Consider the following 25325-nt stretch of genomic DNA (forward strand, 5'->3'; position numbering starts at 1 on the left):
AGGCAGCTTATGAAGGTTTCATATTTAATCAGCGCTTCTTAAATCATTGGTCTACTTTCTACTGCAGGGGTTTCCAACCTGAGGTCCACAGACCCCTTGCTTAAAGGTATTGGTCTGTGGCATAAAAAAGGTTGGGAACCTCTGGTCTACTGTAACCACCATGAAAAATGGCTGAGAACTGCATTGTTGGCAAGCTGAATGAAAATGCATCTGTACTATTTGAGACATGTTCAGTTTTGAATGCTTTAGAGATTCCAGTTAATGCACATTATAATTGCGCAGTTTCAAGTATTGTATGATGTGATTAAAAACAGGAACTGGAAAAAGAACGAACAGATTTAATGGAAGATGTGACATTAAACAAGAGGAAAATGAAAGAATTGGAAGACAATCTATTGCATCGTTTGACGAGTATAAAAGGTTCCCTTGTGGAGGACCAAAGTCTTGTCACGGTCCTAAGCAGCACCAAAAAGACAGCCGAGGAGGTCACTCAAAAGCTACAGATAGCTGCGGATACAGAGATACAGATTAATGCTGCCCGTGAGGAATACAGACCAGGTGAGAACAGATGGTGATGGAGAAAGAATATTGGGCTGGGCTTTGATCTGAGTAGAGAATAAATGATGCCAGACGTTTGTTAACAGGCACTTGCATATTGACCCACTGTGTTGGCTTTTGCACTGTAATTTTTTTTTAGATTATGAAAACACTCAGTCCTCTTTTATTGTCATTTAGAAATGCATCCGTGCATTAAGAAATGATACAATGTTTCTCCGGAGTGCTATCACAGAAAACAAGACAGACCAAAGACTAACACATAATTATGACATATAGTTACAGCAGTGCAAAGCAATACCATAATTTGATAAAGAACAGACCATAGACACAGTAAAAAAAAGTCTCAAAGTCCCGAGTCGATCGACTCCTGAGTCCCCAACAGCAGGCGGCAAAAGGGAGAAACTCCCTGCCATAAACCTCCAGGCACCGTCAACTTGCCGATACTTGGAAGCAGCCGACCACAGCTGACCCTGAGTCCATCCATCTGAAAACTCCGAGCTTCCGAGCAGCCTCTCCGATACCGCCTCCCGAGCGCCATCCTCTGCTGAGTGCCTTCGACCTCTCCCTGGCTGCTGAAACACGCAACGCTGAGAATTTCGGGGCCTTCAGCTTCGGAGATTCTGGTTACCACACAGTAGCAGCCGCAGCAAAGCAGGCATTCCAATTGCAACCCAGCAGGAAACTGCAGTACCTTCACCTGAAAGTCAGGTACCTGTGTGAACAGTATAATTACAGCATGATCTGGAGTACAAAATCAAGAAAAAAATTGGATAAATCTAGAGGAAGAGAAAGGAAAATATCTTTCAGTTTAAATATACACTCTTTGGCCACTTTATTAGGTTTGCCTGTACACCTTGTTAATGCAAATACCTAATCAGCTCAGTGCCTAAGAGACATGGTCAAGAGGTTCAGTTGTTGTTCAGACCAAATATCAGAATGGGGAAGAAATTTGATCTAAGTGACTTTGACTGTGGAATTATTGTTGGTGCAAGACAAGATGGTTTGAGTATCACAGAACCCGGTGATCTCCTGGGATTTTCATGCATGACAGTCTCTGGAGTTTACAGAGAATGGTGAGAGAAACAAACAACATTAAGTCAGTGGCAGTTCTGAGTGAAAATATCTTACTAATGAAAGAAGTCTGTGGAGAATGGACAGACTGGTTCAGGCTGACAGAAAGGTAACCGTGACTCAAATAATTATGCATTGCAACAGTGGTGTGCAGAAGAGCATCTCTGAATGCACAACACAATGAACCTCGAAGTGGATAGGCTACAGCCACAGAAGATCACACCAGGTTCCACTTCTGTACTCAATAACGTGGCCACCGATAATGTGTAGCAAAGATGATGAATTTTTCAGCAGTGTGCAATTGAAGCTGCACAGTACGATCTTGGTATCCTTCCTTTATGAGAAACAGCAAGTAAACATGTAACTAGTGTGTTAGCATTTATGGCATTGAAATCGAAGTACAAATGTAAGGAAGTCTTGAGGGGATTTACAGGATTTTGTACAGTTTTGGTCTCTGTATGTAAAGAAGGATTAATCTGCCCTGGAGTCAGTCTTGAGATTGATTGCCAGAATGAGTGGTTTGGACTATGAAGAGAAACGTGATCCAGTGTACTAATGTTCACAATTTGGTGGAGAACTGCCTGTGAGCTGGTCTTTGTGAGTTAGTATGTATTTGATTTCAATATTTCTGTACACCGTTTCTGCCTGGCACCTTTAACCTTTTTCTTCATCATTGGACTCAACTAAATCCAGGAACTGTGCTCAATTATACTGCTCTGAGAGTCTGTGCATCCAGCCCCTCGGCTGAATGCCTTTCTTGATTGGTATACAAATGAAATTCTGACATGGATTGTAAAGGTTCTTATACGTAGTTTCCTTATTTTACAGAAAGTTAATATTTTCAAATAGTTTCAAGGTTCATTTATTATCAAAGTATTCAACTCTGAAATTCCTCAGTTCTCTTGGTAACCATGAAATCAAGAAAGAAAAGAAAGACAGCACAATCATCAACACACAAATCCCAATTCCCCACAAAAAAACGAATAAAAATGGAATAGGCACATCAATCCCCAGATCCCTCCTCCCGCACAAAACAGATTAGGTACATAGGCCCCCAAGATCCTCCTCCCGCACAAAAAAAAACAAATGGATCAGGTACATCGACCCCCAAATCCCTTTTCCTGCACAAAAAAAAACCCAAGAAGATCAGGCGAAAAAACACAGAATATAAAAGCTATAAGACTGAAAAAGTCTATAGTCCAAGTCCACGTCCAAGATGCAGAAAAAACCTGGGCAATACTCTTGGGGACGCAGCGGCACGCTCTCCCCTCTCCCCTCTCCAGTACAGAGCAACTGATCAAAAGGCAAACAGCTGGTGCTCACCCTCTGCACTCGCTTCGATGCTTCAATCTCCCTTGTTGCTTTAGTCGACAAACAATGGAAGCTATAATTGGTAAAACGGAGCCAAAGGTCGTTTGCGCTCCCGTCCTGCAGCCTGCCCGCCACGAAGTTCTCTCATGCTGCATTTGCCTCCCAGAATCCTCTGAGGCTTGCATTAAGATCACAGGTATCCTGTAAGTCAACTTATTATTTTTAAATATAAAAGTAATAATCCCTTTGAAGTATTTTTACATCTCTAATCATCTGTGGCATTAAACCCAGTTCAATGATCTTTGACAGCAGCAAGCTTGAAACAAAGGATAGGATTTGCCACTTTTGAATCTCTCCTTATAGATACTCAAAGTACATTTATTATCAAAGTATATATGCTGTATACAACCCTGAGATTGTATACTGATGCTCCAGCTCGGGACCTGGTTCCTTGAGGAAGCCTGACCAATTGTCCTGAGTTTCAAATAGGTCGAGACGAACTTGTGGGAGAGATTGACGAGGCAGATGTCGACAATCAGTTTCCGTTCTCTAAGGAGCTCTCGGATATAGGAAGAAGAATTGTTATTTTCTAGTATTTTCCTTGTAGTTTAACTTCCTTATGCTTGTAGTTTATATTGTCACCTACTGTATATACATGTAATTGTTCAGTAAAATTTCCAGTAATTTTAGTATAGCTGATTCTGTATTTTTATAGAAGCTTCTCAGTTTTTCTGCAGAAGGTGTTATGCCACTTAACCTGACTATCATATTGGTTGATTGTCATTGTTCCAGTCAAGATGGTGCTGAGCTGCGGTTTGTGTTGAAGTTGTGGCTCAGTTACTTTTAAGGACAATGGGAGTTAAGCTTAGATTAGGTTTTAGGGAAAGGATTGAGCTATGGTTTTGTATCCCAAGGTGTCTGTGCTTTTCAGCGCTCCTAAGGTCTCTGCCATTTACTCTACTGTCTATGTCCTAGTGGAATTTGACTTCCCAATGTGTATCATTTCATGGATTAAGTTCCAATTGGCATCATTCTGTCCAACTTTTCAACTGATCTACATCCCATGATATTAAATTAACTAGTTCTAATTTCCGAACCATTTTATCATTACTTCTCTATTCTTAAATAGTTTTGTGGGTAGATTTTGCAGGAACCAGCAAGTAAATAGTGTAAATGTTATTTGTCATATGTTTGCCTTGTCCTTGTGCATATTATTTCCATGACTTTTTGAACTGGAAATGTTCATAGTTGAGAGATCAAACTAGTGTGGTGACATCCAAGACCCATATTTAATAGAAGTGACTTTATTTTGTATTCTCCTAGTGGCGACCAGAGGAAGTATCCTGTATTTCTTGATTACAGAGATGAGCATGGTGAATGTTATGTATCAAACCTCTTTACGCCAGTTCCTGGGGCGCTTTGACCTGTCATTAGCCAGGTAATGAAACACTTGGAAAGAGATATTTTAAGTTGTACTGAAGTGTATTTCCTTTATATGTAAAGTTACAAATTTAAAAATAACATTTATTAAATATAATTTTATCAGTCAGTATTAATGAACTAAACACACAAAATGCTATGTTGTGCCATGCATATCCTTGGACTATGTCAGACTGCGTGATACAAATGGCACATTTCTCTCTGTTTTCAAGTCAAGTCAAGTCTCTTTTTATTGTCATTTCAACCATAACTGCTGGTACAGTACACAGTAAAAACGAGACAACATTTTTCAGGACCATGGTGCTACATGAAACAATACAAAAACTACGCTGAGCTACGTAAAACAACCCAAAAACTACACTAGACTACAAACCTACCCAGGAACTGCATGAAGTGCACAAAACAGTGCAGGCATTACAATAAATAATAAACAAGACAATAGGCACAGTAGAGGGCAGTAGGTTGGTGTCAGTCCGGGCTCTGGGTATTGAGGAGTCTGATGGCTTGGGGGAAGAAACTGTTAAATAGTCTGGTCGTGAGAGCCTGAATGCTTCAGTGTCTTTTGTCAGATTGCAGGAGGGAGAAGAGTTTGTAGGAGGGGTGTGCGGGATTCTTCATACTGCTGTTTGCTTTGCGGATGCAGCATGTGGTGTAAATGTCTGTAATGGCGGGAAGAGAGACCCCGATGATCTTCTCAGCTGACCTCACCATCCACTGCAGGGTCTTGCGATCCGAGACAGTACAATTTCCGAACCAGGCAGTGATGCAGCTGCTCAGGATGCTCTCAGTACAACCTCTAGAATATGGTGAGGATGGGGGGGGTGGGAGATAGACTTTTCTCAGGCATCGCAGAAAGTAGAGACACTGCTGGGCTTTCTTTGAATTGGAGCTGGTGTGGAGGGACCAGGTGAGATTCTCCGCCAGGTGAATACCAAGAAATTTGGTATACATGTGATATACATGTGACAAGTAAAGCTAATTTTTCTTTAAAATATTTAATCTAAATATCAGTGACTTGATTTATAAAAGAGTAGGATTTCTTATTGTGGAAGAAAAATACTGCTAATCTTGAAATGTGAAAATTCAATTATTTGGATTGGTTTGGATAGCAAAGAAGCAATCCTGTTCTTTGCTAAATGATCACTGTTGATAACAATAAAAGCATCATTTACTTTTTTGGAGCCTGAGAATTACTGTAATGTTATTTAGAAGAAAGCACTTTTATTAAATTACTTTATTAATACTTGCCAATTATTCTAAGGTAGATTATTCTGTCCATCAATATAGTATACAAAAGAACCTGACTATCAGCATGTATATTTAAACAAAAACCAAGCTTGTTCTAGTTTCCAGTTTTCATAAATTATAACTTTCCATTATTTGGATCCCATGGGGAAAACTACCTGCATATTATCAGATGTCATTCATCATTGGTTGATCGAGTGAAATGGTACGTGTCCTGTGGACAGATACAAAGGGTATTAATTGTGAGTATCTCTAATGATGTGATATAGGCTTAATTTCATTTTTACTGAGGCCGCCTCTGTCACCCAGAGCGCTTCATATTATCTTCATAGTCAAGATCAATAAACCTGTGCACATATCTTCAATTTGCTGATTAAATATGTCTGAAAGCCAACAGTTGTGACATTTTCCTCTGGAAATTCAATTGTTTCTGGCCGTCCCAGAGGACAAAATGAAATAGATTCAAAGGGTGATTTATTGTGACTGCATGGAGCCCTAAGCAAATGCATGGCGCTCTCATCAATGGTAATGAGAATTTTAAGACGTTTTAAATTTAAATCTCAAATACAGTGGATTCCGGTTAATTGGGGCAGCCATTTATCTGGGACAACTCTTAAAGAGTGAAAAACAATTGAGAAAATAGCTGGGATTCGTTTTGGTTATTAGGCACTCTGTGCTGTTTAATTGGGCCAGGAGACTGTTGCTGAACAGTTTCTAACTAGTGTCTTACGCATGCATTTCCTTGGTATTAGACACCATGCAAATAGTTTTTTAAATAGCGACAGTTGTGTGGGGTTTGCGTTCAAAAAGCGGTGATTTTCGTCACTAATAGTTGGCGCAAAATAGCAATAAGACAATTCAGAACTGTTTTGCTCACCATGGTTTCAAGAATTCAGGCTTGGAAATGCTAGGAATGGCCTGGAGTGAAAATGAAACAACTTCACTACTTTGACAAGTTAGGAACTATGGAGAATTTGAAGGTATTCATCTTGAATTTTATAATGAAAATGAAGATTTGGAGGATGAAGTTGTCGATATCATTGTATGAAGGCAGTCCATTGTCTACACTAGGTGCCTGCACTGATTTTGTCCATTTACAATCAATCAAAAGAATGTGGCAGTTAAATTCCTCTATCGATAGCTATTAGGAATGAATACACAGTTTTATAGTATAAAGTAGTATTGATAGTGTTCTAATTTGTTCAGTATTTCATTTAAATATATAATTTGTTACTCAGTTAAATGGTAGTTTAATCACAAATAAGAGAAAATCTGCAGATGTTGGAATCCAAAACAACACACACAAAATGCTGGAGGAACACAGCAGGCCAGTTGGCATCTATGGAAAAGAGTACAGTTGACATTTCAGGCCCGAAACCCGTCATCAGGTCTAGAAAAAAAGATGATTCAGAGTAAGAAAGTGGAGAGAGGGGAGGAAGAACCACAAGGTGATAGGTGAAACAGAGAGGGGGAGGGATGAAGTAAAGAGCAGGGAAAGTTGATTGATGAAAGATATACAGGGCTGGGGAATGGGGAGTCCGGCAGGAGAGGACAGAAGGCTATGGAAGAAAGAAAATGGAGGAGCACCAGAGGGAGGTGATAGGCAGATAAAGATATGAAGTGAGAGGGGGAAATGGGAATGAGGAATGTTGTAGGAGAAGGTGGGGGGCATTACCAGAAGTTAGAGACATCGGGGGGCACTACCAGAAGTTAGGGACATCGATGTTCATGCCATCAGGTTGGAGGCTACCCAATAGGAATATAAGGTGTTGCTTCTGCAACCCGAGTGAGGCTTCATTGCAACAGTAGAGGAGGCCATGGACTGACATGTTGGAATGAGAATGTGAAATGGAATTGAAATGGTTGGCCACTGGGAGATCCCGCTTTTTCTGGCAGATGGAGCATAGGTACTTGGCGAAGCGGTCTCCCAATCTGCGTCAGGTCTCACCGATATACAGGAGGCCACACTTCATAGATCCCTCACCCCGCACTTCCGATTTCAATCTCCTGCCTGAGATCCACAAACATGCCTGTCCAGGTCAACCCATTGTTTCCTCTTGCTTCTGTCCCACTGAACTTGTATCTGCATACCTCAACTCAGTTTTATTCCCCCTGGTTCAGTCCCTTCCTACCTACATGTGACACTTCACATGCTCTTGATCTTTTCAATGATTTAATTTTCCCTGGCCCCGATCATCTTATATTCACTATGGATGTCCAGTCCCTATGCACCTCCATTCCCCACTAGAAAGGCCTCAAAGCTCTCCGTTTCTTTCTGGGCACCAGACCCAACCAGTTCCCCTCTACCACCACTCTCCACTGTCTGGTGGAACTTGGCCTCACTCTTAATAATTTCTCCTTCGGCTCCTCCCACTTCCTTCTAACAAAAGGTGTAGCCATGGCACTCACATAGATCCCAGCTATGCCTGCCTGTTTGTTGGCTATGTAGAGCAGTCTATGTTTCAAGTCTACAATGGTATCACTCCCCAACTTTTTCTGCACTACATTGATGTCTACATTGGTGCTGCTTCCTGCACCCGTGCAGAGTTCATCGACTTCACCAATTTTGCCTCCAACTTCCATCCTGCCCTCAAATTTACCTGGTCCATTTCTGACACCTCCTTCCCGTTTCTCGATCTCACTGCCTCTGTCTCTGGAGACAGGTTATCTAATGATGTCTATTATAAACCCACTGACTCTCACAGACTCTATCTCTTTCACCCTGTTACTTGTAGAAACGCCAACCCCTTCTTTCAATTCTTCTCCCTCCGTCACATCTGCTCTCAGGATGAGGCTTTTCATTTCAGAATGAGGGAGGTGTCCTCCTCCTTCAAAGAAAGAGGCTTCCCTTCCTCCACCATCAACACTGGTCTCAACCACATCTCTCCATTACGCTCACTTCTGCCCTCACCCTGTCCTCCTGCCACCCTACCAGGGGTAGAGTTCCTCTTGTCCTCACCTATCACCCCACCACCTCTGCGTCCAGCACATAATTCTCCATAACTTTTGCCATCTCCAGTGGGATCCCACCACCAAACACATTTTTCCCTCCCCCAACCCCATTTTCTGCTTTCCACAGGGATTGTTCCCTACCCGACTCCCTTGTCCATTTGTCCCTCCCCACTGATCTCCCTCCTGGCACTTACTCTTGCAGGCAGAACAAGTGTTGCACCTGCCCCTACGCTTCCTCACTACCATTCAGGGCCCCATATAGTCCTTCTAGGCGAGGTGACACTTCACCTGTGAGTCTGTTGGGGTCATCTACTGTATCTGGTGCTTCCAGTGTGGCCTCCTGTATATCGGTGAGACCTGACATAGATTGGGAACCACTTCACCGAGCACCTATACTCTGTCCGGCAGAAAAAGTGGGATCTCCTGGTGGCCACCTATTTTAGTAACACTTACTATTCCTATTCTGACATATCTGTCCATGGCCTCATCTACTGTCGCAATGAGGCCTCACTCAGGTGGGAGAAGCAACACCTTATCTGTGTGGGTAGCTTCCAGCCTAATGGCACGAACATCGATTTCTTGAAGTTCCAGTAATGCCCTACTCTCTCCTTCACCATTCCCCATTCCTATTTCCCTCTCCTTATCTGCCTATCACCTTCCTTCGGTGCTCCTCCCCCTTTTCTTTCTTCCAAGGCCTTCTGTCCTCTTCTAACAGATTCCCCCTTCTCCAACCCTGTATCTCTTTCACCAGTCAACTTCCCAGCTCTTTATTTCATCCCTCCCCCTCCCGGTTTCACCTTTCACCTTGTGTTTCTCTCACCCCTACCCTCACCTTTTAAATCTACTCCTCAGCTTGTTTTCTCCAGTCCTGCCGAAGGGTCTCAGCCTGAAACATTAACTGTACTTTTAACCATAGATGCTGCCTGGCCTGCTGAGTTCCTCCAGCATTTTGTGTGTGTTAAATGGTAGTTTGGCTTTTTTACACTTTTTAACTATTTATATGGAACTCTGGGTAATTAGGGTAGCTGCTTAATTGGGTCAAAATGTACTGGTCCGGATGTGTCCCAATTAACCAGAATCCACTGTATATGATTTTAATATGTACAAATGTATGAGGAACTGAGCCAATAATACAGACAGGTGACTGACAGCAGAAGTGTCCAGTTCTGTTGCAGAGCAAGTGAGCTGCCTACAGTAATAGAACTTGCAATTGGGTTTCGAAAGCTGCCACACCACGCCCAAGCAGAACATAAGGGGCAGTTAATCAAGTGTACATGAGACCTCGATATAATAAGGGCAACAGGCCTTCCCTACCCCTGTCAGCATTTTGAAAAGACTGCTCCCTTCATGATTCCCTTGTCGGTTCTTACATCTGCAGCAACCACTCTTTGTCTTGTGGCACTTGCTGTGAGACTGCAGGAGATGCAAGGCCTTCTTTCTTACCTCTTTTCCCTCAATTCAATGCCCAGGACGGTCCTTTCAATTCACTTGCACTTGCACCACAGGGAGAAACTGGATGCCGACTGGGTGAGTACTTCACAGTGCACCTGTGTCCGGTCTGCAGATGCAGCACAGCGATTCCATTTGCCTGCCACTGCCTTTCTCTTCCACTCCCATGCCAATATATCTGATTATAACCTCCTGCACTGTCAGGAACCCAGCGTAAGCTTGAGGAGCTCGTCATATTGTAGCCTTTAAATTCTACAAATCAACATCACTTAATTTCTCAGTATTGCAATGACCAATTTCTGCAGTAAGCCATCCATCTGAGATATTGGCTCAGCCTTTCCCTGTCATCAACTCGCACAGCTGACTCTCATCTCATAGTTGTTGAATTCTCACTTTGTGGTTCCTCTTATTTTCACAGTGTCTGTTTCATCCTACTCCCTCAGTCTGTGTGTCTCTGTTTCACTCTGACTGTCTGTACTGTGTGTGTGTGTCTCTCCCTCTCTCTCTCATCAGAGATGTTAGATCATAGAACTTATGACCGTATGGGCCCTTTGGCCTATGATGATGTGTTGACATTTTAACCTTCTCCATTATCAATATAATAATACTTTATTGATCTCGAGAGGGAAATTCTTTCCAAATAACCATCCATTTTCTTTCATCCATAATCCTATCTAAAAGTCCCTTAAACCTTCTTAATATAACTGCCTCTACCACCAGCTCTAACAGCACTCCAGCCACTTATCACTATGTTTTTTAAAAAAAAACTACTTGTGGCATCTCCCCTAAACTGTCCTCCATTCACCTTAGCCACTGTCATTCACTCTATCTATGCCCCTTATCATCTTATACACCTTCATCAAGTCAATATTGCCTTTGTTCTTTCCATTCCTCCCAAGCCCTCACTGCAGGTTAAAACCAAATTTGACAACCAGAAGTATTAACTCTTTCCACAGAAGCTGATAGACCCGCTGAGTATTTTATGCATTTTCTGTTTTTATTTCACACTTTCAATATCTGCAGTTATTTATTTTTCAGTTTTTTTAAAGTTGTGATGTCATTTGGGTTGATCAGCAGTTCATGATTCCACAGACAAGAAATGGATTGATTGGTAATGTCTTTGAAGGAGGCCACCGGCCTTCATTATTTTAACTTCCTTCTCATTTACTTTGGGTTTTTTGAGCCTTAGCCCAGTAAGAAAGCAAATAAGGAAGACCGGTCCAGGTCAGTCATTCTACTTGCAGATACGACCTTCTTGTGGTAGCAATCCCTCTAGGGCTAATAAGCCTGCTTTTCCCTCCTAAATCCCTCTCGCACTGCAGCAATCATCCACCCTCCGTGATCTTCATCTGTTTGGAAATTCCCAATACCACCCACTCTCTCCCTTTCCGCTGGCCACACTCTCTTGCCATACACAAATCAGCTTCACACCCACTATCACACCCATACTTTGTGTGTGTGTGACCTGTTATCTCTCTCCCTGCTTCTCTTTCGATGCAGGACTCTCTCCACCTGTGATTCTGACTGTTGTATAAATATATTTGGAGAATAACTTTTGGTTTCTTCATTTCATGATAGGTTTTTTTGCATACAGAATTCTGAATGATTTGCATACATAATTACAGCATTGTAAGTGCATAAACAAAACTGAATGTTACTTTTTCAATTGAATATGTATCTTGCAGGTCTGTCAAGAATCCTATTACCAGTAAGAGAATAGCAAATATCATTGAGCATATGACCTATGAAATATATAAGTACGCAGCCCGTGGTCTATATGAGGAACACAAGTTTTTGTTCATTCTGCTGCTTACACTTAAGATTGACATGCAACGTCACAGACTGAAGCACGAAGAGTTCCTCACCCTTATTAAAGGTCAGAACATGAAACTTTCATTGCCTCACTATAAAAAGTAAAAGTAAACACTACCCACTGGGGCAGCCTACCAACCAACACCTTTTAACTTGCATTTGTTTTATCCAGTTTTGCTATGGGTATTCAATCTGTGACTATTACAACATGTTAATGATTTTCAGAAACAAATTGAACTAGCCAATTAAGAATAAGTGCTTTAGTGACAACTGAACTCAGTACTGACATGTTTTAGTTCAATGTAATGGTACAAATCATTTTTTAAAATGTACGGTTAATAGCTACATATCCCAGAGCAATAAGGTGCCAAAGCTATTAACATGTGTCAATTCCAGAATTGATTTAGTGCATAAAGTAAAATATATCCTAAACCTAAATTTATTTCATTATAAAGAGAGAAAAAATCATTTATTGATGGTATATTTGTTTAACCTGAATTTTGATTAATCTTACACAGGTGGTGCTTCATTGGACCTTAAGGCTTGCCCTCCAAAACCTGCAAGGTGGATTTTGGATATGACCTGGTTAAATCTGGTGGAACTGAGTAAACTTGGGCAATTTGCAGATATCTTAGACAAAGTATGTTAAGAACTGATAAAACTATGTGGAACTAGTTATCTTGTATGATAAAGCTGGGTTGAAGCAGACCTTCCTAACACTACAGTTGGATTACTCCACAGTGATTATGCTTTTGTGCACTGTAGTTCGCTCAGACGGGCTATGTCAAACTGACCGGTTGGTCTGTTTAGTGAATGTATGTGCTAAAATGCTAGTAGCAGATGCACAGATAAAGAACAACATGGGAAAGGTATCGGTCTTAAAGATTTTATTTTAAAGATAATAATCCATTTAGCTGAAAGAGCTAAATATCACTGAAGATGCATCAAGAAACTAAGGTAAAAAATGATTTAAAAATAAAAATTACTATCTATGCAAGACCTTTTCTATATCAAGATAAATAGCACTAATATATATTAGGAACCTATTGAAGATGAATGCAAACAATTATAATATGTACAAATGTGTACATTAAATAAATTATTTGCATCTATTTTAATGGTGGAGGCATTGAATACCAATAGTGTAAGAGGATTCATAAATAAAGTTGGAGTGAAAACATAGAGAGGGTAACGTATCCGGCTGCACACATTTTCTGATCTACTAAGGCCAGCTATTAAAACAAAAACTGCTTTTTGATAACAACAAGTGCAAAAACCAATGGAAACACATTATCTGGACATATCTGTTGATTGTGATCATCAGTGCAAATTGATTAAAATAGCAAAAGCAATTATCAATGCAAAAGATCACACAAACTTGAATAAAACTGCCAGTGTAATCATTCAGATTATCATGGTCAGTAGTGAGTGAAGGAAAATATGACTTGGATGTGCACTGGTGAGTTCAATAATCCTTTGTTTTGCAGTACAATTGATTTTTTTTTCCTGATTGCTTAACCTTATAATTTTATTTATCCACCAATCCTTGTAGATTGGGAGGAATGAGAAACAGTGGAAGAACTGGTTTGATAAAGAAGCCCCTGAAGAAGTTGTTCTGCCAAATGCTTATGACCAGTGCTTGGATTGCTTTCAACGTCTTCTCCTGATCAGATCTTGGTGTCCTGATAGAACCATTGCTCAGGTATACACTTGGATGCACTTGAACTGCAGGACTTAAAAGAAAAGAACTGCAAAGTTTAGAGATGACTTTTTAAAAAGCAAATAGTAGATAGTAAATAATGAACAGAAAATCAATTACATGAATTTAGAATTAACTGCATTTCTTGGTGTGCAAATAAGCTGATTAATTTTAACTTACTCTGAAACTGAAAATAATTTTAAGAAGTGTATAATATGATCAGCAATATGAAAAGATTATTCACTAGTTTCAGCTAAGAAAAACAGAACACGTAGTAATAGTGCTGCTTTGATATGTATCAGCTTTGATCCACATCAGCACTGAAGTTTTAATTATCAGAAGATTCCACATGCACTCCAGTGCTACTGTGTACATACATCTACTGATGCTTCTGGACACATCTTCAGTGATGTTCCTGGAATCATCGGGTGTTTTGGGTCTTTCAACATCATACACCCTCCTCCAGGTGACCCAGCCGGGGCTGATCAGACCCCAGCTTGTGTCCAGATGGCTAGCTACTTACGACTCCATGGCTCCCCTCTTTTGAGCCACAGCCATCTTGAGGCCCTCTCTGCCGCATCGGTGGTACTGCGGATGGCTTTCCTCTTCCTCTCTCCCTCGATGCTGAAATTGCTGAAGGCTCTAACTAAGGAACGGGCTGCAAATCCCCTACATCCAGCCTCCACTGGGAGACACCTCGCTCTCCATCCAGCCTGCTGACAGTTGCTGACCAGTCCTGCGTACTTGGAGAGCTTCCTTTCAAAGGCCTCTTCCAAGTGATCTTCCCATGGGACTGTCAGCTCCAGCAGCACCACTTGCTTAGTAGACTCAGACTTAGAATTAGCAGCAACCAATTGTGTGACTTAACCGAACCCAGTTAGCTGATGCGCCTTCCTGATTTCACTTTCTTAAAATCCACCTCTAATGCTTTATCAAAGTAAAGTTTGAAAGATAAATAGAAAGTTTGGACATGACTTTGAACATCCCTCATAATGCAACACTGGTCTTCATATCACTAAATCAAATATTAATAAAGGCATCCGTTAGTCTTGCGAGACCACGGATCTGCGCCTGGAAAGTCTTCACTCTCCAGGGCGCAGGCCTGGGCAAGGTTCTATGGAAGACCAGCAGTTGCCTATGCTGCAAGTCTCCCTTCTCCACGACACCAATGCTGTCCAAGGGAAGGGCATTAGGACCCATACAGCTTGGCACCAGTGTCATACCAGAACAATGTGTGATTAAGTGCCTTGCTCAAGGATACAACACGTTCCCTCGGCTGGGGCTCAAACTCACAACTTTCAGGTCGCTAGTCCAATGCCTTAACCACTTGGCCACGTGTCCAAAGCAAATATTAGGTTTACAATGTAATGAATTTCAAGTTCAGTTTATTGTCATTCAAACATACACACATTATACCGCCAACAAAACAATGTTCCTCCGGACCAAGGTGCACAACAGAGTACATATAAATCACACACACACAATATATAATGTAATATTACCACAAGTAAATGAACAAATAATAAGGTGCATTTACAAGTTACAAAGTTATAATGCTACGGGCACCTTATGTGTGATGAGACATTGGTGGTGGCAGGTAGTTCAGCAATCGCATGGTTTAGGTGATGAAGCTGTTTCCCGTCCTAACAGTTCTTGTCCTAATGCTATGCTATTTCCTGCCTAATGGTAGGGGGTCAAAGACATTGTTGGACAGACAGGAATGATCATTGAGCATGTTTGGGGTCTTCCATACGCAGCATTCTTAATAAATGTGGGTGGAAGAGAGACCCTAATGATCCTCATAGCAGTCGCCACAGTCCTTTGTATGGACTTGCAGTCAGATGCTTTGTATTTCCCCTTTTGGACGGCAATACTGTACAGCTGGTCAGAATACTTTTGATGATGCTCCTGTAAAGATTGGTTAGAATGGGGGAGGGTAGTTTCACTCACCTCAAACTCCTGAGGTCATGAAGACACTGCTGTTTTTTTTTTTGACAAAAGAGGTGGTGTTGAGGGACGAGGTGAGATTGCTATATTCACTCCCAGAAACTTGGTGCTCCAAACTCTCTCATGTATGTGCACAAATTTATTTCAAAGATGCAAAGAAAATAATGATGTATTAGGCTAACATTGGCAAAGCAAATTTGAGACATATGACAGGCGCCACAGTAGCACAGTGACTAGCATGAGCTATTACCAGTCATGGTGTTCTGGAGTTTGGAGTTCAATTCCAGCAGCATGCATAATGAGTTTATATCTTCTCCCTTTGAACTGCGTGGGTCGACTCTGGGTGCTCCAGTTTCCTCACAAGGACCAAAGATATACTAGTTAGCAAGTGATATGGTCATTGTATATTGTCCTGTGACTAAGCTGGGGTTAAACAAGTGGGTTGCTGGGTGGTGCAACTTGTAGGGCTGAGTGGGCCTGTTCCGCGCTGTATCTCTAAATAAATAAATGAAGTTCAATTATAGTGTCATTGTTCTATTTAGATTGTTCTGCCACTGTATTTGATTAATTGTACTTTATGAAGCATGTTTATGGATAAATAATATTCATTAAACACTGGAATTTAATTTGAAGTGTCTACTTCCATCGGGTGGGAGAAGGCCACAGCAAGCCTGCTGACCATGGGATTTAAGTAGCCAGAGATCCATTATCTTTGGGTTGTAATCTTTTTGAAGCAGCTCATTAATTGTGGAAACTTCAGGAACTCACCATTCTTCTGCATTTATGTTGAGCTGCCAGTTATGTATGTCCACTGATGAGAACAATTCAGTGCCAACAAGTTGGCTTCAGTTTCCACAATTCAGACACTGTCCTTAAACATGGTCTACATACTGCAAGGTGTCAGCTCTGCATGAGCATCTTTATTTTGTTGTGTCTGTCCTAGGGGAGACTTCCAGTGGTTTACTGTTGTTAAATTACCCTGATGCCTATATTAAAAATGGCTCCAAGTCACAGTTGTTACATTTCATCACAGCTGACCGTGGATGCACTCTCTCTCATCTTCCTGCCATGAGGTAGCTTCCATAAGGCTTAGGAGTAGAATTGGGCCATTTAGCCCATTGAGACTGTCCACTAACCGCTTGTGGGTGATGTATTTTCCCCCTCAACCCCAATTCTTCTGCTGTCTCACTGTAACTTTTGACACCTTTACTAATCAATCAAACTCCATTTTAAATATACCCAGTGACTTGGCCTTCACAGCCTTCTGAGGTGACATATTCCACAGATTCACCACCCTCTGGCTGAAAATATGCCTCCTCATCTCTGTTGTAAAGGTTCATACTTCTATTCTGAGGCTGTTCCTTCTGGTCCTGGATTCCTTCACTATTGGAAACATCCTCTCCACATTCACTCTATCTAGGTCTTTCAATGTTTGATAGGTTTCAATGAGATCCCTCCTCTTTCATCTACACTCCAGCAAATACTGTGACTTCAGCCTTTCGGTTGCAGTGGAGTGACCATGCAATGACTGGGCCAGTATCCTCTGCCAACTCCTCGTTGCTTGAGTTACTTTGACATTGTAGATGTCAACTGGCATTGGTTCAGTGGTTATATAAAGGTTTTTAATACTGGATCAGAATCAGATCACTGGCATGTGATGTGAAATTTGTTAACTTAGCAGCAGCAGTTCAATGCAATATATAATCTAGCAGAGAGAAAAAAATAAAATAATAATAATAATAATAAATAAAAAGTAAATCAATTACGTATATTGAATAGAAAAAAAGTGCAAAAACACAAATACTGTATATTTTTTTTAAAAAGTGAGGTGGTGTCCAAGGATTTAATGTCCATTTAGGAATCGGATGGCAGAAGGGAAGAAGCTGTTCCTGAATCACTGAGTGTGTGCCTTCAGGCTTCTGTACCTCCTACCTGAAGCAAGTGGGAATTTCCGCCTGTAGCACGCACTGCAGGGATTCACTCTCTTTAAAGACAGCCTAACATTGGCCTCTGAGACAGAGATCACAGGGTTATCAGGTGCAGCAGAGATCTTCAGAGCTGTAATTATATCCTCCCTTTCAAAGCATGCATAGAAGGCATTGAGTTCATCAGGTCGTGAAACATCGCTGCCATTCATGCAATTGGGTTTTGCTTTGTAGACCCTGCCAGAGATGACGTGCATCCGATATCGCCTCAAACCTCATTCGAAATTGTCTCTTCACCCTTGAAATAGCCCTCTACAAATCATACCTGGTGTTCTGGTACAGGCCTGGGTCGCCAGACTTGAATGCCACAGATCTAGCCTTCAGCAGATGACATACCTCCTGGTTCATCCACGGCTTTTGGTTTGGGAATGTACAGTAAGCCTTTGTGGGCACACACTCATCCACACAGGTTTTAATGAAGTCAGCAAGTTTAATCTATCATCTCATTATGTGCTATCATATGCCGTTGGCGATCATGATCTTTCCATGACCATAAGTGTTTTTGGTAAGTTTTTCTACAGGAGTGATTTACCATTCCCACCTTCTGGGCAGTGTCTTTACAGGGCAGGTGACCCCAACCATTAACAATACTCTTCAGAGATTGATCTACCTGACGTCGGTGGTTGCATAACCAGGACTTGTGATATGCACCCCTGTTCACATGGCCATCTACCACCTGCTCCCATGGCTTCACATGACCCTGATCAGGGGACTAAGCAAGTGTTACACCTTGCAAAATGTTGTCCTGCAGGTGTCCTTTGGTAGAGAGGTATTTCCACCCCAACACCCATTAATTCATCACCAGGTCAATTTTTCTTGCTTGAGCAGTAGACTCTCTTTGGAGAAAAAATAAATAGTGCTGAAGCTTTCTATGACAAAACAGTTGTGCAAATAAAAGAGACTAATCTTTTTTCTTGGTTGGGTTTGTGTAAACTTAGTCAGCAACTTAGTGCTTAGACAGCCTGGCAAATACTTTAGCATAATGTGCTTGATCTGGTGACAGTTCCTTTCTTGCGCTGCAATTGTTCAGTTGTCAGTGGAGATGAGTTGAAGGTGTTTAGATATTCACAGCAGTGTTAAAAATGATAGATGCCAAAATACAACTTTATTGCAGGATCCAGCAATTGTATTTATCTCTGATTTTTGAAATTGTATTCAAACTGCATCAATCATTTGGGCTGATTTGTAGTCCTTTAGACTTTCACTCAGCATTTGACGATTGTCAGTGTCGCATGTCTTAGAGATCAATAAAATTGACACTGATAATTTAGTTTCTTCTGCTATACTGGGTGAAATTTAGAGTCAGGCCATTTCCAAATGTCCTTCGTTGGAACCCAGCTGCTTTAGTGATGCAAGCATGTTGCCAGGAGGATCTGGGTTATAAGGAAAGGTTAAATAGGTTAGGAGAATGAGGGAAGATTTGACAGAGATATGTAAAATTATGAGGGGTGTAGGGAAATGCAAGTAGGCTTTTTTTTCCTCCCCCACTGAGGTTGGGTGAGATTAGAAATAGAGGTAATAGATTAGGGTTGAAAGGTAAAATATCTAAGGGGAACCTTTTCACTCAGAGGGTGGTGAAAGTGTGGAACAAGCTACCAGAGCAAACGGTGGATGTGGGTTTAATTTCAACTTTCAAGAGAAATTTGGATAAGTACAAGGATGAGAGGAGTATGGAGGGCTATGATCCAGATGACAGTTGCTGTGACTAGGTGGAGTTACAGTTCAGCATGGACTAGATAGGCCAAAGGTCCTGTTTCTATGCTGTAGTGCTTATGACTCACCTATTCTTCCAAAACTGAATGGAATTAATTTAGGATGGGAGTTGGTAAAACAATAGAAGGTGAATTGAAAGTGTTCAGAGAATGACAATGCTGCTGCGTCTCCTAATCCTGGGTATACAGGCTCTCATGAAGGAGTTGAATAGTTTCCGAAGGCAATGCTCATTGCTCTTCAGAATTTCCTTGAATGTTCAATGCATAATTTAAACCAAGCCTGTGGGCCATGCATGGCTTGATGTGCTTATTGACTTTTCCAACTGCAGACTGCTTTTCCACCTAATAATTCACAAAGATAACCCTTAATGTTTTTGTTGCATTTTTCATTTGAGCAAAGGGATTTCTTGAGCAAGCATCTAGCATTAAAATTATTGTAGGCTAATGTCAGATCCCTGAGGGCTGAGGAGTCCTGAAGTTGAGGTGTATAAAAATCATGAGTATGGTCTGTCTTTTTCCTCAGGAGAGTCTAAAATTAGAGAACATAACTTTTAGATGAGAGGGGAAAGATTTAAAAGGAATCCGAGAGGCAAGCTTTTCCACACAGTGGATATGTGGAATCAGATTCCAGAAGAAACTGTAGAGAAGGTCCCAATGACAATGTTTAAAAGATATTGAGACAGCTATGTGGATATAAAAGTTTTAGAGGAATGTGGGCCAAACACGGGGAAATGGAATAAGCTCAGGTGGACAACTTGGTCTTGATGGACAAATTGAGTCAAAGGGCCTGTTTCTGTGCTGTATGACTGATCATCAGAAAAAAGAATCATCAACTTTTATTCTAATGAAGCATCATTGATCTAGAATTTTAAACCTTTTTCTCTCCCCATAGATGCTGGCTTACCTGTTTTTCCTTGTTTTGTCATTGTCAGTGACAAACCTGCACCTTTTGCGTGGATTGGTTGGTACTCCAATCCTTTTTCCAGCTTTCCAAATCCTCCCTCTCCACTTACTGATCTTTACCATAGACCTCCTCTTTGCAAAAACATCAAATTTAAGTACTAGCAACACACATCAAAGTTGCTGGTGAACGCAGCAGGCCAGGCAGCATCTGTAGGAAGAGGTGCAGTCGACGTTTCAGGCCGAGATCCTTCGTCAGGACTAACTAAAGGAAGAGTGAGTAAGGGATTTGAAAGTTGGAGGGGGAGGGGGAGATCCAAAATGATAGGAGAAGACAGGAGGGGGAGGGATAGAGCCAAGAGCTGGACAGGTGATAGGCAAAAGGGGATACGAGAGGATCATGGGACAGGAGGTCCGGGAAGAAAGACAAGGATGGGGGGGGGGGACCCAGAGGATGGGCAAGGGGTATATTCAGAGGGACAGAGGGAGAAAAAGGAGAGTGAGAGAAAGAATGTGTGCATAAAAATAAGTAACAGATGGGGTACGAGGGGGAGGTGGGGCCTTAGCGGAAGTTAGAGAAGTCGATGTTCATGCCATCAGGTTGGAGGCTACCCAGACGGAATATAAAGTGTTGTTCCTCCAACCTGAGTGTGGCTTCATCTTTACAGTAGAGGAGGCCGTGGATAGACATGTCAGAATGGGAATGGGATGTGGAATTAAAATGTGTGGCCACTGGGAGATCCTGCTTTCTCTGGCGGACAGAGTGTAGATGTTCAGCAAAGCGGTCTCCCAGTCTGCGTCGGGTCTTGCCAATATATAAAAGGCCACATCGAGAGCACCGGACGCAGTATATCACCCCAGTCAACTCACAGGTGAAGTATTGCCTCACCTGGAAGGACTGTTTGGGGCCCTGAATGGTGGCCACACTCAGGCTGGAGGAACAACACCTTATATTCTGTCTGGGTAGCCTCCAACCTGATGGCATGAACATCGACTTCTCTAACTTCCGCTAAGGCCCCACCTCCCCCTCGTACCCCATCTGTTACTTATTTTTATGCACACATTCTTTCTCTCACTCTCCTTTTTCTCCCTCTGTCCCTCTGAATATACCTCTTGCCCATCCTCTGGGTCCCCCCCCCCTCTTGTCTTTCTTCCCGGACCTCCTGTCCCATGATCCTCTCGTATCCCCTTTTTCCAATCACCTGTCCAGCTCTTGGCTCTATCCCTCCCCCTCCTGTCTTCTCCTATCATTTTGGATCTCCCCCTCCCCCTCCCACTTTCAAATCCTTTACTCACTCTTCCTTCAGTTAGTCCTGACGAAGGGTCTCGGCCTGAAACGTCGACTGCACCTCTTCCTAGAGATGCTGCCTGGCCTGCTGCGTTCACCAGCAACTTTGATGTGTGTTGCTTGAATTTCCAGCATCTGCAGATTTCCTGTTGTTTGCATTTAAATTTAAGTACTATTACACCTGATGTATGTTCATCAATGTGATGTAAAATTCAGCCACAAAGTATTTAAGATGGTTGGGAATTGAATACTCCAAGTCCAAGTTCAAGTTTATTATAATCTGAATGTACAACCAAAAGAAACAGTGTTCCTCTGGACCACAGCACACCCGCAATGCATTTATCACACACAGCACATAAAACAAAATATTCCCACAAAAACATTGATAAAATATAATCCAAAAGGCATGTTAAGTGCACTGCATTGATAAACAGTTCTGTAAATACTCGGCCTAGTGATAAGACAGGACTCTCTCGATGGTTCTCCTGTAGAAAGTTTCAAAAATGACACCCTTGCCAGCATAATAAGTTATCTTCCCGGATGTAGCCTGAGCCATGTAAATGCCAGAATATTAACTGTTTACAGACAAAATGCAGCTCATAGACAAACACTTATACAATTATTGCTTATTGGCTTGGAAATTTTTTCCTTAAATGAAATTATGCAATTAAAAGCATTAACTCTAATAGCGAAAAGTTAAAATGCAATTATCAGGGCAAAACCAAATTATAGTTATTAGTTCAGATGAAGTGAAATGATTCAATAGCTTTATATCTATTTTCATTTATTTAATGAATGCTTTGTTATACTTGTAGCAAAAATTAAAATCAAAGAATCTTAATTTCCCCCTATGTTTTATAGGCTCGAAAGTACATCGTGGATGCAATGGGAGAAAAATATGCAGAAGGAGTCGTCCTGGACATGGAAGAGACTTGGGAGGAATCAGATAGATACACTCCACTAATCTGTTTTCTGTCAATGGGCTCAGATCCCACGGATTCCATTATAGCTTTGGGCAAAAGGGTCAAGATAGAGACTCGCTGTGTTTCAATGGGTCAGGGACAAGAAGTCCATGCTCGGAAACTACTTCATCAGTCCATGACCAATGTAAGAGGAAATTCCATGAGATAATTCTAAGTCTGAGTTATTGCACATAATTAGGAAAACAATTCCTTCCTTTCTCTCCTTGATCCCACCAATCCTCTCTCCAGTCCTTCTGATCATCCCTGTACCCAATCTCTCAACTGTCCCTCTAGCCTTGCTGATGCTCTCCATCAAGTATTCACTGAGTATCTCACAAAACTTGGAGGTTATAGTAACATAACTGTAAGCATTCTCCAGCAAATCACTGCTCCAAAAATTATTGGAAAAGTAACTTTGCCCTTGCTGACAGAATGGTCCAAGTTGACATTTCCATTAATACAGGTGTTCCCAATCTTTTTTTATGCCATGGACCCCTACTGTTAACCCGGGGGTCCATAGACCCCAGTTTGGGAACCTCTGCATTAAACATTTAACTAATTTCATAACAGCTTTGTTTCACCTGTCCATTGTACCTAGGTTTGTTTATCTTTTATTATTAACTGTCTATTTGTACATTTTTCTTTTAGGAGATATTAAAATATCATTGTTCTTTTATTTAGGGTGGTTGGGTTTTGCTCCAGAATTGTCACTTGGGTCTCGATTTCCTGGATGAGTTAATGGTCATCATGACTGAAACCAAAAATATCCATGAAACCTTCCAACTATGGATGACTACAGAGGCTCATAAGTTATTCCCAATTGCACTTCTTCAAATGTCAATTAAATTTACCAATGAGCCTCCACAGGGTCTACGAGCAGGTTTAAAAAGGACCTACTGTGGTAAGTCACCAAAATTAGTAGATGCATTTTAAAGCATGATCTACAATGATTTAAAATGTCCGTTGTGCCAGGTTTAAACTGTGAGTGGGTCCTGATGGGACTTGTCTGTGGAGCAGGAGATTGCTTGAGTTAATAGTAACAGCAAGGGCCAATAAAAAGAAGTAAGGTTTAAGCGGAGTGGCCATTGTTGGAGCAGGCTTGTGTTAGAGTGGTCAGGCTTTGGCTCAACAGGTTTGGGTGAGAACAGATAGGGGCTAGAAAAGCTTGAGAAGTTAGAGGTATAACAAGTGTAGGCAAAGTGGTAACTCAGCAGTGGAATGCTCCTCCTGCGAGATGTGGGATTTCAGGGTGCCTAATGGTGCCCCTGATGATTACATCTTCAGGAAGTGCACCCAACTTCAACTCCTGACTGACAAGGTCAAGGAACTGCAGCTGGAGCTGGATGCCTTGAGGATCATCTAGGAGGCTGAAAACTTCACTGCTGAGACTTTTACTGAGGTGGTCACACTCAGAGTGCAGGCTTCTGACAGTAGATGATGACCACCAAGAGAAGGTAAGGAAGTAAGCAGTCAGTGCAGGGTTCCCCTCTGGCCATTACCCTCAACAACAAGTATACCTCTTTGGATATGCTGCGGGAGGATGACCTATCGGGGCACAGCAACAGCAGCCAGACCAGTGGCACTGTGGCTGACTTTGAGGCTCAGTGGGGAAGGGTAGTCGGACCGAGGGTTAGTGATAGGAGATTCATTAGTTAGAGGAGTGGACAGTAGATTCTGTGGCCACGAAGGAGAAGCCAGGATGGTGTGTTGCCTCCCAGGTGCTGTGGTCCAGGATGTCTCAGAGTGGCTGCAGAAGATTCTCAAGAGGGAAGGTGAACAATGAGTAGCTGCAAGGGGGTAAGGTTTCATATTTAAGGATCATTGGGATCTCTTCTGGGCAAAATATGACATGCACGGAAGGATGGGTTACACCTGAATCCTTGTGGGTAGATTTGCTAGAGATGTTGGGGAGGTTTTAAACTTACTTGGCAGGGGGAGAGGAACTGGAGTGATAGGGCTGAGGAAGGGATAGCTGGTATACAATACAACTCAATGCAAACGAGGGAGTCCTTGTGCAGGATTCCTTAGAGGTTAACTTGTGGATTGAGTCAGTAGTAAGGAAGGCAAATGCAATGTTAACATTCAATTTGAGAGGACTAGAATTTAAGAGCGAGGATATTATGCTGAGGCTTTATAAGGCATTCGTCAGATGGCACTTGCAGTACAGTGAGCAGTTTTGGACCCTTTATCTAAGAAAAGATTTGCTGGCTTTGGAGAGAGTCCAGAAGACATACATGAGAGTGATTCCAGGAATGAAAGGATTAATATATGAGGACTGTTTAATGGCTCTGGGCCTGTACTCACTGGAGTTTAGAAGAATGAGGTGGATCACATTGGAACCTATCAGATATTGAAAGGCCTGAATAGAGTGGAAGTGGAGAGGATGCTTCCTATAATGGAGATTCTAGGACCAGAGGGTACAGTCTCAGAATAGAGGGATGTCACATTTGGGGTTGGCAGACTTCTTTTATTTATTGACTAACCTGCAGTCTATCTTTTGTGTTTGTTGCAATCACACAATATAAATGAATTTTCTAACTAAAATGGGCAAATTCACTTTGAATGACATCCACATTCTCTGTACCACTGTAGCCATACAAGCTCAGATTTGAATCACTGTTAGGGAATTATGTAGTTAATATTAAATCTCTTATCTGAGATATTAATTTACAGGAATTAGTCAGGATTTGCTGGATGTTAGCAGCATGACTCAGTGGAAGCCTTTGCTCTATGCAGTGGCTTTTTTACACTCAACCGTGCAAGAACGACGCAAGTATGGACCTTTGGGTTGGAATATTCCATATGAATTTAACCAGGCTGACTTTAATGCTACTGTGCAATTTGTTCAAAACCACCTGGATGACATGGATATCAAGAAGGTACAGGTGACAATTTTTATTTCTCAGTTGTGTTCTTATAATACAAAAAAGAACAAACTATTGCAAATTCCAAAAGATGAAAACTGACTTTGAATCTTTGTAACATACTTGCAGC

At 41.7% G+C, this 25325-nt stretch overlaps 1 protein-coding gene across 2 annotated transcripts in view; it reads left to right on the forward strand.

The window, feature by feature from the left end:
• Window positions 1-25325, forward strand: part of dnah5 (dynein, axonemal, heavy chain 5) — a 211710-nt gene that overhangs the window by 171566 nt on the left and 14819 nt on the right. For both annotated transcript variants that reach the window (XM_072283263.1, XM_072283264.1), the window contains 8 exons: window positions 315-558; window positions 4264-4378; window positions 11712-11902; window positions 12357-12478; window positions 13391-13540; window positions 22231-22476; window positions 23013-23232; window positions 25005-25210. In XM_072283263.1, coding sequence (XP_072139364.1) covers window positions 315-558; window positions 4264-4378; window positions 11712-11902; window positions 12357-12478; window positions 13391-13540; window positions 22231-22476; window positions 23013-23232; window positions 25005-25210 — 1494 coding nt within the window. The remainder of the gene's footprint in view (window positions 1-314; window positions 559-4263; window positions 4379-11711; window positions 11903-12356; window positions 12479-13390; window positions 13541-22230; window positions 22477-23012; window positions 23233-25004; window positions 25211-25325) is intronic.

This window comes from Mobula birostris, chromosome 19 (assembly GCF_030028105.1).
Source record: "Mobula birostris isolate sMobBir1 chromosome 19, sMobBir1.hap1, whole genome shotgun sequence".
Lineage (NCBI taxonomy): Eukaryota > Metazoa > Chordata > Chondrichthyes > Myliobatiformes > Myliobatidae > Mobula > Mobula birostris.